At 52.9% G+C, this 12,216-nt stretch overlaps 1 protein-coding gene across 4 annotated transcripts in view; it reads right to left on the minus strand.

Annotated features, from left to right (window-relative positions):
• LOC105496659 (DNA fragmentation factor subunit beta) overlaps positions 1-12,216 on the minus strand; it is a 30,116-nt gene that overhangs the window by 9,848 nt on the left and 8,052 nt on the right. For 2 of the 4 annotated variants that reach the window (XM_011767185.3, XM_011767186.3), the window contains exons 3-6: positions 10,604-10,792; positions 7,398-7,477; positions 5,759-5,929; positions 3,032-3,132 (exon numbers count right to left, since the gene is read on the minus strand). In XM_011767185.3, the coding sequence (XP_011765487.2) occupies positions 3,032-3,132; positions 5,759-5,929; positions 7,398-7,477; positions 10,604-10,792 (541 nt within the window). Of the gene's footprint in view, positions 1-2,360; positions 2,574-3,031; positions 3,133-5,758; positions 5,930-7,397; positions 7,478-10,603; positions 10,793-12,216 lie in introns of all 4 variants that reach the window. The other 2 variants (XR_011606409.1, XM_011767187.3) reach the window with 2 other exon arrangements.

The raw sequence follows: 12,216 nt of genomic DNA on the forward strand, positions 1-12,216 counted from the left end.
GAAAACATTTTTGGGTACTTGGTGCACGTGGCAAGGGGCCCAGCAAACCAGCAAAGAGTAGGAGAATCTTTCGGATAGACAGGGTAGGGCAGGATTTCTTAACACACAAAGGGAACATCTGAGCACATTAACATTTAAAACCTGGGCCAGGTGCAGTGGCTCATGCCATAATCCCAGCACTTTGGAAGACTGTGGCAGGCGGTTCACAAGGTCAGGAGATTGAGACCATCCTGGCTGACACGGTGAAACCCTGTCTCTACTAAAAACTTCAAAAAAAATTAGCCGGGCGTGGTGGCGGGCGCCTGTAGTCCCAGCTACTCGGGAGGCTGAGGCAGGAGAATGGCGTAAACCCGAGAGGCGGAGCTTGCAGTGAGCCAAGATCGCGCCACTGCACTCCAGCCTGGGTGACAGAGCGAGACTCCGTCTCAAAAAAATAAAATAAAATAAATTAAACTTGTTGTGGGCCAGGCACAGTGGTTCATGCCTATAATTCCAACGCTTTGGGAAGCCAAGGTGGGTGGATCACTTGAGGTCAGGAGTTTGAGACCAGCCTGGCCAACATGGCAAAACCCCATCTCTACTTAAAAATTATTGGCTAAAAAAATTAGCCAGGTGTGGTGGTGTGCACCTATAGTCCCAGCTACACGGGAGGCTGAGGCAGGAGAATCGCTTGAATCTAGGAGGTGGAGGTGGCAGTGAGTCAAGATCACACCACTGCACGCCAGCCTGGGCGACAGAGTGAGACTCCATCTCAAAAAATAAATAAATAAAACTTATGATAAAAGATATCATAGGATTAATGTATCCAGAACATGTAAACCATGCCCACAAATAAGACCACAGCCCAAGACAGAACGAGCAAAGGAAAGCAACACAGAAGACACAAGCGGCCACAGACTTGGAAAGAGAAGCTCAGCCTTCCTAGTCATTAGGAAAATGAAAATTAGAGCAAGAGAATCTGTGTCTCACCTGTCAGGTTGGGAAGATGCAGAACACTGACACCAAGTGTCAGCAAGAACCCGGGAAAACATGAACTCACACGGATGGTGAGCGTGTAGGCTGGGACACTCGAGAGCAGCCTGGCCAGGCTCAGAGAGGGGACAGCAGTGTCATTAGGACCCAGAACACTCCCTAGAGGGACTCAAGCTCAGACACTGGGGGCACCTTACCCATGCTTGGATGCACACCCCAATCCCCGGGCACCTGGGTTATATGTGGATGGGGCCTAAGAATCTGAATTCCCACCCGGCTCCCAGATGTTGCTAATGCTTGAAAGTGACCACACTTTAAATAGCACGGAACCAGACCATATGGGTTCATTCCATAGAGGGTTCATCCCAGGGATTTTTATAATGATGAGAAATTAGAAATAACCTAAATGCCTACCAGCATGGAAAGATGTTAAAATTAGAGCCTATTCAAAAAGTGAAGTGTTTTGCACCTGCTAAAATGATTGTGCCAAATCTAAGCATAGTGTGCAATGAAAAGGTATACTGCAGATGACAGCGTGGGCCATGGCGTAGGTGCATGTCAAATGCACACGCGTGTGGTAAAGGTGCAGCGACAGAGATCTGAAGGGCACACACACCTTTCACAAGAGCATGTTCCTCGGGGTAAGGTGTAGGGGCTGAGTACGGACAGGGTAAAAGCTCAACTATGACCATAGTGTTTCACATACTTCAAAAATACCTCACTCCGAAAGCAATACAGGTTGAGTGTCCCCATCTGAAATGCTGAGGACCAGAAGTGTTTTTGATTTGGGATTTTTTTAGGATTTTGGAATATTTACATTACACTGACTAGCTGAGCATACTTAAAAAAATCCCAAATCCGGCCGGATGCGGTGGCTCATGCCTGGAACCCCAGCACTTTGGGAGGCCAAGGAGGGCAGATTACCTGAGACTGGTCAAGACCAGCCTGACCAACATGGAGAAACCCCTTCTGTACTAAAAATACAAAATTAGCTGGGCATGGTGCCACGTGCCTGTAATCCCAGCTACTGGGGAAGCTAAGGCAGGAGAATCACTTGAACCCGGGAGGCGGAGGTTGCAGTGAGCCGAGATCGCGCCATTGCACTCCAGCCTGGGCGACAAGAGCAAAACTCCATCTCGGGAAGGAAAAAAAAAAAAAAAAAAATCCGAAATCCTAAATGCCCAGATGAGCATTTCCTTTGAGTGTCATGTTGGTACGAAAGTTTTGAATTTTGGAGCACTTCAGATTTCAGATTTTCCGATTAGGGACGCTCATCCTGTGCAGCCGTTTTAAGGGCATTTGAAGGCTTTTGTCTTCAAAAAGCAAGGGCAAGGCTACAATTATATTCAAGGAATGCATCTCAGTTTAAAAGAATGAAGTTTTCCAACCTGCCCATTTGTAAGAGCCACACAGCTCGTACAGCTACGAAACACTCCTGCCAGCTGAGACTTCTGCTCTCCAGGCATGGTGGCGAGCACCTGCAGTCCCAGCGACTCAGGAGGCTGAGGCAGGAGGATCACTTGAGGCTGGCAGTTCAGGGCTTCAGTGAGCCATGATCCTGCCACTGCACTTAGCCTGGGCCACAGAGCAAGACTCCGTCTCTAAAAGAAAAAGAAAAAGGGGAACACACCCTTATCTACCGTGACACCAGGAGCTCCCGCTTTCTAAGCTCGCCCTGGTTCGAACTCACAGAGGCTCAGAACCTCTGACGGCCAAGGGCTGGGACCTGCGTTCTGGGGAAGGACGCTGCCCACCAGCTCCATCCTCAGGGAGCACTGGAGGGGACAGGAGGGATGGCTCCAGGTCCAGCACATGTACTGATAGTGGAGGGAATGGTGTATGCCCACTCAGGAGTCCCCCATGCTGCCGCCAGGCACCACTTCCCTGGACTGTAACACGGGCACAGCCCTTGAAACCTAAGGAGGCAACACCATGGCAGGGACAGAGCTGTGGTAGGGACAGGGCCGTGGCAGGGATGGGGCCGCGGCAGGGACGGGGCCGCAGCAGGGACAGGGCGCCGCAGGCACTCTCAGGTCTGAACCTTGCTCTGTGAGCTTACATGTGATCCAGGTTCCAGGTGCTGAAGAGGATCCTGCTCTCCCTGTTACTGTAGGGGTTGATGGAGTGTCTTGATAAGCAGCTGTCCATGTCAAAGGGACCCTGGGGGCCAAAAGAGAACGAGGGAAGGCCAGAAAGTGAGTCTCTCTTTTTTTACACGGCATCTCACTCTGTCGCCAGGCTGGAGTGCAGCGTCACGATCTCGGTTCACTACAACCTCTGTCACCCAGTTTCAAATGATTCTCCTGTCTCAGCCTCCCAAGCAGCTGGGACTACAGGCGTGTGCCACCATGTCCGACTAATTTTTGTATTTTTAGTAGAGGCGGGGCTTCACCATGTTGGCCGGGAGGGTCTGGATCTCTTGACCTCGTGATCCGCCCGCCTCAGCCTCCCAAAGTGCTGGGATTCCAGGCATGAGCCACCGCGCCCGGCCGGAAGTGGGTCTCTTATACCATCTCCGTCACCAAGCGACATGCTCTGGATGTACAGCCCCACCCAGAGTTCGTGTTGGAATGTCAGTCCCAGTGTGGGAGGTGGGGCCTGGTGGGAGGTGATGGATCCTGGGGGTGGATTTCTCATGAAGGGTTTAGCACCATCCCCTGGGTGCTGCCCACGCTGGAGTGAGTCCTCCTGGCATCTGGCTTAAAAGTAGCACCCACCCCTCACTCTCCTTCTTGCTCCTGCTTCCCCCACGTGAGACGTGCCGGCTCCTGCCTCCCCTGCCACCACAAGTGTGAGCTTCCTGAGGCCTCGCAGGCAGCTGAGCAGATGCCAGCACTGTGCTTCCTGTACAGCCTGCTGAACCGTAAGCCAATTACACCTCTTTTCTTTATAAATTACCCACTCTCTATTTCTTTATAGTAAGGAGAGAATGGCCTAACACCGAGGCAGGTGATCTTACTGAGAGGCACGCCCCTTGGGGGTTGGTCCCTGATCCAGGGTGTGCTGCTTTAGGGAGATTCAGAGTTCTGCCTTGGCCGGGCGCAGTGGCTCACGCCTGGAATCCCAGCACCATGGGAGGCCGGTGTGGGTGGATCACCTGGGGTCAGGAGTTCAAGACCAGCCTGGCCAACATGGTGAAACCCCATCTCTACTAAAAATACAAAACTTAGCCGGGCATGGTGGCGGGCACCTGTCATCCCAGCTACTCGGGAGGCTGAGGCAGGAGAATCACTTGAACCTGGGAGGCGGAGACAGACTCATCTCAAAGAAAAAAAAAAAAAGAGTTCTGCCTTTGGAATCAGATCCTTCTTTTTCCCTCATTAACCCTAACAATATGTTCTGAGTTCCTAAAGAGGATAAGGTAGTTATTGTCACTGTTACCCCTGGGGTCACACACCAGCACCCCACCTCATGGGAAGTGAGGCCAGGAAGGTACTGACTTGGCAGGGCAGGGCCAGCGTATGAGAAGCAAGGACCCAGGCCCTAGAAGCTCCCTTTCCAGCCATTCCCCACAGCTTCCTGATGTTTCCCTGTGATCCCAATGCAGAGGCAGGGCTGCCTCACTGAAGGTGCCGTGGCCACGGCTTCCGTCTTCCCTGTAGCCCACAGCCCAGCACTCGGCACACTCATTTGTGCACAGACATCTGCAGAGCATGTGCCCGGAGCCCAGTGCCCACCTGCACTCTGTGCCCCCATCACCCTGGGGACTCGCAGCCTCCCCAGCAGAGCCCACTGCTTCCCACTGCCATGCCCGGGGCACTTGGTCCCTCCCAGCCCACTCTTGTGCCCCCACCTATCAGTCAACCCGCTTTAAAGCCTCATCGCCTCCCTGGGGCCGCTCCCGACTAGCCCTCACACCCAGGATGCTGGCCGCACCTCCTGCGGCCCCACGGCCTCCTCTGCCTCGCTCTTTTTTGTGTCTTTCACCTTCCACTGTGCGGGACTCACCCTGCCGTCAGGGATGAAGGATTTTTCATCTTTGCGTCCCAACCCCTCCCACAGTGCCAGGCACAACGTAAGTACTCAGTGAGTGGTGAGCAAGCGCACTGCAAAGTCTAAATGTTAAGCTAACTTGGAAGAAGTGTTTTTGTGGTCAGAGCCCACCACCCCAGAAGATCTGCCTGGCAGGAGCAGCAAGGAGCCTTGTCCCATGGGAAGAAGCCACTGGAGGCCGCGCCCACCACCTGGCCCCTGCCGCTGGACCCACTGAGTGGCACTCGGAAGATCACAGGCATAGTGGACCTTACCGGGAATGCAACTGCAGTGTGCAAACACCAAGAGGCGCCTCAAGTTGCTCCCCACCCCATGGGAGGGACAGGGGTGTGCCCAGGACTCACCAGAGACACAGATGCATCGCCACTAAAGGCGACGCCTAGCATGGTGCAGAAGGGGCACCTGGGAAGGCAGTGGGGGAGCGTGGGCCTGATCTCGGCTTCCAGCCTCCAGAACTGTGAGCAGTAACTAGCTGCCGTTCCAGCCTCTCCGGCCAGTGTCATCTGGGGTCATCTGTTAGGGCTGACTGAGACACCGCCCAGCCCTACCGAGACAAGCCCTGGGGCGGTGCCCTGCAGCCTTCTGCAAGCTCCCCAGGGACTCCTGTGTGCACTGCAGCTTCAGAGGCACTGGCTGAGACACTGCTACCCTCCCTGGGAATGTGAGGGCTGCACCTCTTCACAAGGCTTTGCCCAGGCAGGCCAAGGGCTGAAGGTCCCCACCCGCCTCGCCCCGGTGGGCTGCGCTCCACAGGCCAGCCGGGTGGCCCCAGGATAAAGGGCACACAGCTCACCTGGCAGGAGAACCAGCCTTCCGGTGTGCAGAGACGGCCGCCGCCCTTGGCTCCTCTGTCGAAGTAGCTGCCATTGTACTGCACGGACCGGAGCTTCTGGCACATGGAGCCGAGGACCCGCAGGAATTCCTCCTGAGCCTCCGCACCCACCAAGGAGGGGTAGGAGCTCACCTGGGGGAACCAAGCAACATCGCTGAGCCTGGTGCACAGTGCCCCAAAACCCGCACTGAGTCTCGATCCATCCCACTCCATGGCCCTCTGAGACCCTGCCCAAGCCCAGTCCTGTGGTCAGAGGGTCTGAGTTCACATGGCCTTTCGGCCACTGCTGGGCTGTCTCACCCTGGGAGACTCTGACCTGTGAAATGGAGGGAACCACGCCAGCCCCCAGGCTGGGTGAGACTTAGATGAGATAATGGGCTGGGTGTGGTGGCTCACATTTGTAATCCCCACACTCTGGGAGGCGGATCACTTGAGGTCAGGAGTTTGAGACCAGCCTGACCAACATGGTGAAACCCCATTTCTACTAGAAATACAAAATATTAGCGGGGCATATTAATGCCAGCTACTTGGGAGGCTGAGGCAGGAGGATCACTTGAACCTGGAAGGCAGAGGTTGCAGTGAGCTGAGATTGCATCACTGTACTCCAGCCTGAGCAACAGAGTGAGACTCCGTCTCAAAAAAGAAGATGAGCTAACAAAGTCAGGCAGGCACGGCCGTCCCACCCTGGTCAGGCGGGGTGAAGAGTATCAGGATCAGTTAGCTCCGCTACAGGGAGCAGGCTGGGAAATGCACGGGAACATGGCCAGTCGCCAGGACCTCGAGGAGATGCAGAAAAACATAGGGAGTGCAGAGCAGCGTTAGCAACTGTGCCACAGAGAGGGGTGGACTGAGGGTGCAGGGGCCGACCACGCAGGGCAGCACTGGGACAGGACACCCATTGCAGGGGCCTCCACAGCACCCTCCTCGTGCTAATGATGCAGCGTGGCATGGTGTGGCGTGGCATGGTGTGGCGTGGCATGGTGTGGCGTGGCATGGTGTGACATGACGGGGTGTGGCATGATGGGGTGTGACCTGGTGTGGTGTGGTATGGGGTAGTGTGACGTGTCATGCTATGTGATGAGGAAATCCACATTCAGATGGGGTGGATGGAAATGAGGGCAGAGCTGACTCCACCTTTGGGAGGGAGGAGGGAGAGGCGGAGAGGTTTGCAGACCAAGGATGGGCTCATGAGAAGGGCCTCAGCTCCCTGCTAGCGCCTGCTGACCTTGGTCACAGTTGGGCAAATGACAGCTCAGGCTCTGGGCATCCTCTCCCCTGTCTGCCCTGACGCTTGCCACTGCTGCCCAGGAAGAAGCCTCGTGGGGAGAGGAGGGGAGGCAGGCAGGAGCCACCACCGCCCCGCTCCCCAACCCCAGTGACCTCAAACACAACTAAAAAGGCCCGGTGGGTGCTCACCCCCATGAACGGGGAGGCACAGCGTCCATACGCTAGCTTCCCTCACCAGAGCAGCCCCACCAGATCCATGCAAGCACAGAGTGTGGTCCTACCAACTGCCCATTGTGAGGACCACAAGCTTCCAGAGCCTACAGAGCTTGGCTTCAAAAACCCTCGAGCATACCCGGCCTTCACACAGGCTCACCTCTCTCAGGTAACTCCGGATCCGGCTCTCACAGCTGTATCTCAGATAGCCAGACTTATTCTGAAATCGGGACTCCAAGCCTGCAAGGAAAATGAGAAGACCCCCAAGTCCACAGGGCAGGCCAAGGGCCTCTAGGTCTGTGTCCCACCCAGCTCAGGTGCCAAGCAGGGCAGAATATGAGGGTCATACTGCCTCAGCTTTTTGACAGGGTCTCGCTCTGTCCTCCAGGCTGGAGTACAGTGGCATGAACACAGCTTACTACAGCCTTGACCTCCTGGGCTCGGGGAATCCTCCTGCCTCAGACTCCCAAGTAGCTAGGACTACAGGCACGCACCACCACAGCTAGCTAACTTTTTACATCTTTCTAGAGATGAGGTCTCACTTTGTTACCTAGGGTGATCTTGAACTCCAGGGCTCAAGCTGTCTTCCAGTCTCAGCCTCCCAAAGTGCTAGGATTATAGGCATGAGCAACCCCACCCAGCCAGATTGCATCATCTTGAGAAGTATTCTGATGGTGACACAGACAGCGTCCCTGTTTGGTTTTTGTTTTTAGAAGCATCTCAAATATCACCAAGGAGCTTCTGCCTGGCCCTCAAGCCCTCCTTTCCCAAAAAGGCTACAATCTCTCAGCATTGCCTCTGATGGGCTTACAACGCCAGGCCAAAAGCTGGAAGCAACCCAAGTGTCAGGGAATAGAGAGAGTGGTATGTACACGCAGTGGACTGAATGGACAGAGCGGGGTATGTACATGCAGTGGAGTGAATAGACAGAGCGGGGTATGTACGCACAGTGGAATGAATAGACAGAGCGGGGTATGTACACGCAGTGGAGTGAATAGACAGAATGGAGCATGTACACACAGTGGAGTGAATAGAGAGAATGTGGTATGTACAAGCAGTGGAGTGAATAGAGAGAGTGTGGTATGTACACACAGTGGAGTGAATAGAGAGAATGTGGTATGTACAAGCAGTGGAGTGAATAGAGAGAGTGCGGTATGTACATGCAGTGGAGTGAATAGACAGAGCGGGGTATGTACGTGCAGGGGAGTGAATAGAGAGTGTGGTATGTACACGCAGTGGAGTGAATAGAGAGAGTGGTATGTACATGCAGTGGAGTGAATAGACAGAGCGGGGTATGTACATGCAGTGGAGTGAATAGACAGAGCGGGGTATGTACACGCAGTGGAGTGAATAGAGAGAGTGGTATGTACATGTAGTGGAGTGAATAAAGAGAGTGGTATGTACATGTAATGGAGTGAATAGACAGAGTGTGGTATGTACATGCAGTGGAGTGAATAAAGAGAGTGGTATGTACATGTAGTGGAGTGAATAGACAGAGCGGGGTATGTACAAGCAGTGGAGTGAATAGACAGAGCGGGGTATGTACACACAGTGGAATGAATAGACAGAGCAGGGTATGTACACACAGTGGAATGAATAGACAGAGCAGGATATGTACATGCAGTGGAGTGAACAGACAGAGTGTGGTATGTACGTGCAGTGGAGTGAATAGACAGAGCATGGTATGTACACACAGTGGAATGAATAGACAGAGCGTGGTATGTACCTGCAGTGGAGTGAATAGAGAGAATGTGGTATGTACACACAGTGGAATGAATAGACAGAGCGGGGTATGTATGTGCAGTGGAGTGAATAGACAGAGCGTGGTATGTATGTGCAGTGGAGTGAATAGACAGAGCGTGGTATGTACACACAGTGGAGTGAATAGACAGAGCAGGGTATGTACGTGCAGTGAAGTGAATAGACAGAGCGTGGTATGTATGTGCAGTGGAGTGAATAGACAGAGCGTGGTATGTACACACAGTGGAGTGAATAGACAGAGCGTGGTATGTACGTGCAGTGGAGTGAATAGAGAGAATGTGGTATGTACACACAGTGGAGTGAATAGACAGAGCAGGGTATGTACACGCAGTGGAGTGAATAGACAGAGCGGGGTATGTACGTGCAGTGGAGTGAATAGACAGAATGGAGCATGTACACACAGTGGAGTGAATAGAGAGACTGTGGTATGTACACGCAGTGGAGTGAATAGAGAGAGTGTGGTATGTACATGCAGTGGAGTGAATAGACAGAGTGTGGTATGTACGTGCAGTGGAGTGAATAGAGCGGGTTATGTACCTGCAGTGGTGTGAATAGACAGAGTGTAGTATGTACACACAGTGGAGTGTCATTTGGCCTTAAAAAGAAGGAAATTTTGATATATTCTACGACATGGAGGAACTTTGAGGACACTGTGCTGAGTGCAATAAGTCAGTTACAAAAGGACAAATACTATGTGACTCCATTCATATGAGGTCCCTAGAGTCATCAAATCAGAGAGACAGAAACCAGAACAGTGGCTGCCGGGGGCTGGAGGAGGGGAATGGAGAGTGACTGTAACGGGGACACGGGTTCAGCTTTGCAAGGTGGAAGGAGTTCTGGAGATGACAGTGGGGATGGCCGCACATGTGACTGTCCCTAATGCCAATGACCTGTGCACTAAAAAATGGTTGAGATGGTAAATTTTATGTCATATGTACTTTATCACAATTTTTAAAATAATTATAATAGGCCAGGCATAGTAGCTCACACCTGTAATCCTAGCACTTTGGGAGGCTGAGGTCAGAAGTTCAAGACCAGCCTGGCCAACCTGGTGAAACCTCATCTGTACTAAAAATAAGCCAGGCGTGGTGGCACGTGCCTTAATCCCAGCTACTCCGGAGGCTGAGGCAGGAGAATCGCTTGAACCTGGGAGGCAGAAGTTGCAGTGAGCCAAGATCGCACCACTGCACTCCAGCCTGGGTGACAGAGCGAGACTCCATCTCAAAAAATAAAATAAAAAGAATAAAAAGTCCCATCTGAGGGCTGCCCTGGACTCTGGCCCCACGTGAGTCCTTGCTGGGTGCCTTTCCCACGAGGCTGGAAAATGAGCACATTTTCTTCAGAGTCCCCCACCTCAACCCACAAGGGTACAGGCCAGCCCTTCGTTGGGGGCTTTTTGGAACCCAACTTCTCCTGGCACCTTAGGCTCTGAAAAAGGCTTTCCTCTGCCAGCTGCAGCCTCCACGCACCTTCAAACCACGCAGGTCCTCCGCCCAGGTGCAGCCCCCACGCACCTTCAAACCACGCAAGTCCACCGCCCAGGTGCAGCCCCCACACACCTTCAAATCACTGCGGGTCCTCAGCCCGGGTGCAGCCCCCACGCACCTTCAAACCACGGCGGGTCCTCAGCCCGGGTCTCGGCTGCAATGTTCTGGCTGACATTGTGCAGGAGGTCGGCCAGCAGCCTCTGCCTCTGCGGGGCCTGCTCATCACACAGCAGCTGCTGGGCGGCCTGGATGAGCCCCGCGTGCGGCTCGTGAAATGCACTGAGGAAGCGCCCGATGTCACTTACATCTGCCACCAACAGGACAAACAAAAAGGTGCCAGTCCAGCAGAAGACACATCCTGCCCCGGTCACAAGAGCCTCCGACCGCATCTCCCCCCATTCCCCAGGGCCTGGCAATCACCAGGACTCAGACTCCCAGGTCTTTGTCCTTGCCCTGACACCAGCAGCTGGGGACCACGCACCAGGGCGGCATGAGGACAAAGGAGGGGCGGGGTGTGCTTTAGAAGACAGACGAAAGCGCACCGAGAGAGATGGCTGCTTTCCCATTTGGCCTCCTCCCTCCAAACCACGCCGCCCCTCCTTTGGCCCTTCCTGGAGACCTTGCTTTCAGACCCTTCCAATCACTTTTCCTGCTCTCTCCTGGAGCCTTTTCACAACTCCCTGAAGCAGCGAGCTCTCCGGGCAGGCTCTTAATAGGGAGTCAGAGCAAATTCTACCCAGGACCTTAACAAAATGTTAGCAAAGAGAATTCAGTAACATGCAAAAAGAAGTATCACCACGGCCAAGTGGGAATGCAAGGCTGGTTCACACCTGAAAATCGATCAGTGCGATCCACCATGTGAGAAAAGTCTCACGATGACATCAGCAGATCAGAAGAAGACAGGAGGACACGCTGCAGAGTGAGGACTTGGGGGAAGCCCTTAGACCTAACATCAAAAGCACTGCATAAAAGAGAAAGTCCACACACTGAGCTTCCTCAAAACTAAAAACTCTTACTCTGCAAAAAAATGTTCTTAAGAGAATGAAAAGACAAGCCACAGGGTAAATATTTGCAAACCACATGTCTGACAAAGCACTCCTGTCCAGGTATTTTGGTGGCGGGGGAGGGTGACTTTCAAAACTCAACAGTAAATAAATAAATAAATAAATAAATAATCCAATTAGAAAATGGACAAGAGACATGAAACACTTCACCAAGGAGAATCTACAGATGGCAAATAAGCACATAAAAAGATATTTAGGACTGGGCACAGTGGCTCACGCCTATAATCCCAGCACTTTCAGAGACCAAGGTGGAAGAATCACTTAAGGGCAGGAGTTTGAGACCAACCTGGCAACCAACACTTCCATCTCTAAAAAAAAAAAAGCAAGACCCCATCTCTAAAAAAAAAATAATTAGTTGCACATGGTGGTGCACACCTGTAGTCCCAGTTACTTGGAAGGCTGAGGTAGAAGGATTGCTTGAGCCCAGGAGTTTAGGGTTACAGTGAGCCATAATTGCCACTGCACTCCAACCTGGGCAACAGAGCCAGACCCTGTCTCTATTTTTACAAAAGATATTCAGATAGTCAGCATTGTTAGCCATTAGGGAAATGCATATTAAGGGCGCAATGAGACATCACCACACTGCAATCGGAATGGCTAAAATTAAAAGTAGCCACAGCACCAAAAGCTGGCGAGGCTGCATAGAAACCGCACAGTGGAAAGGTAA

This window comes from Macaca nemestrina, chromosome 1, assembly GCF_043159975.1.
Source record: "Macaca nemestrina isolate mMacNem1 chromosome 1, mMacNem.hap1, whole genome shotgun sequence".
Classification (NCBI taxonomy): Eukaryota; Metazoa; Chordata; class Mammalia; order Primates; family Cercopithecidae; genus Macaca; species Macaca nemestrina.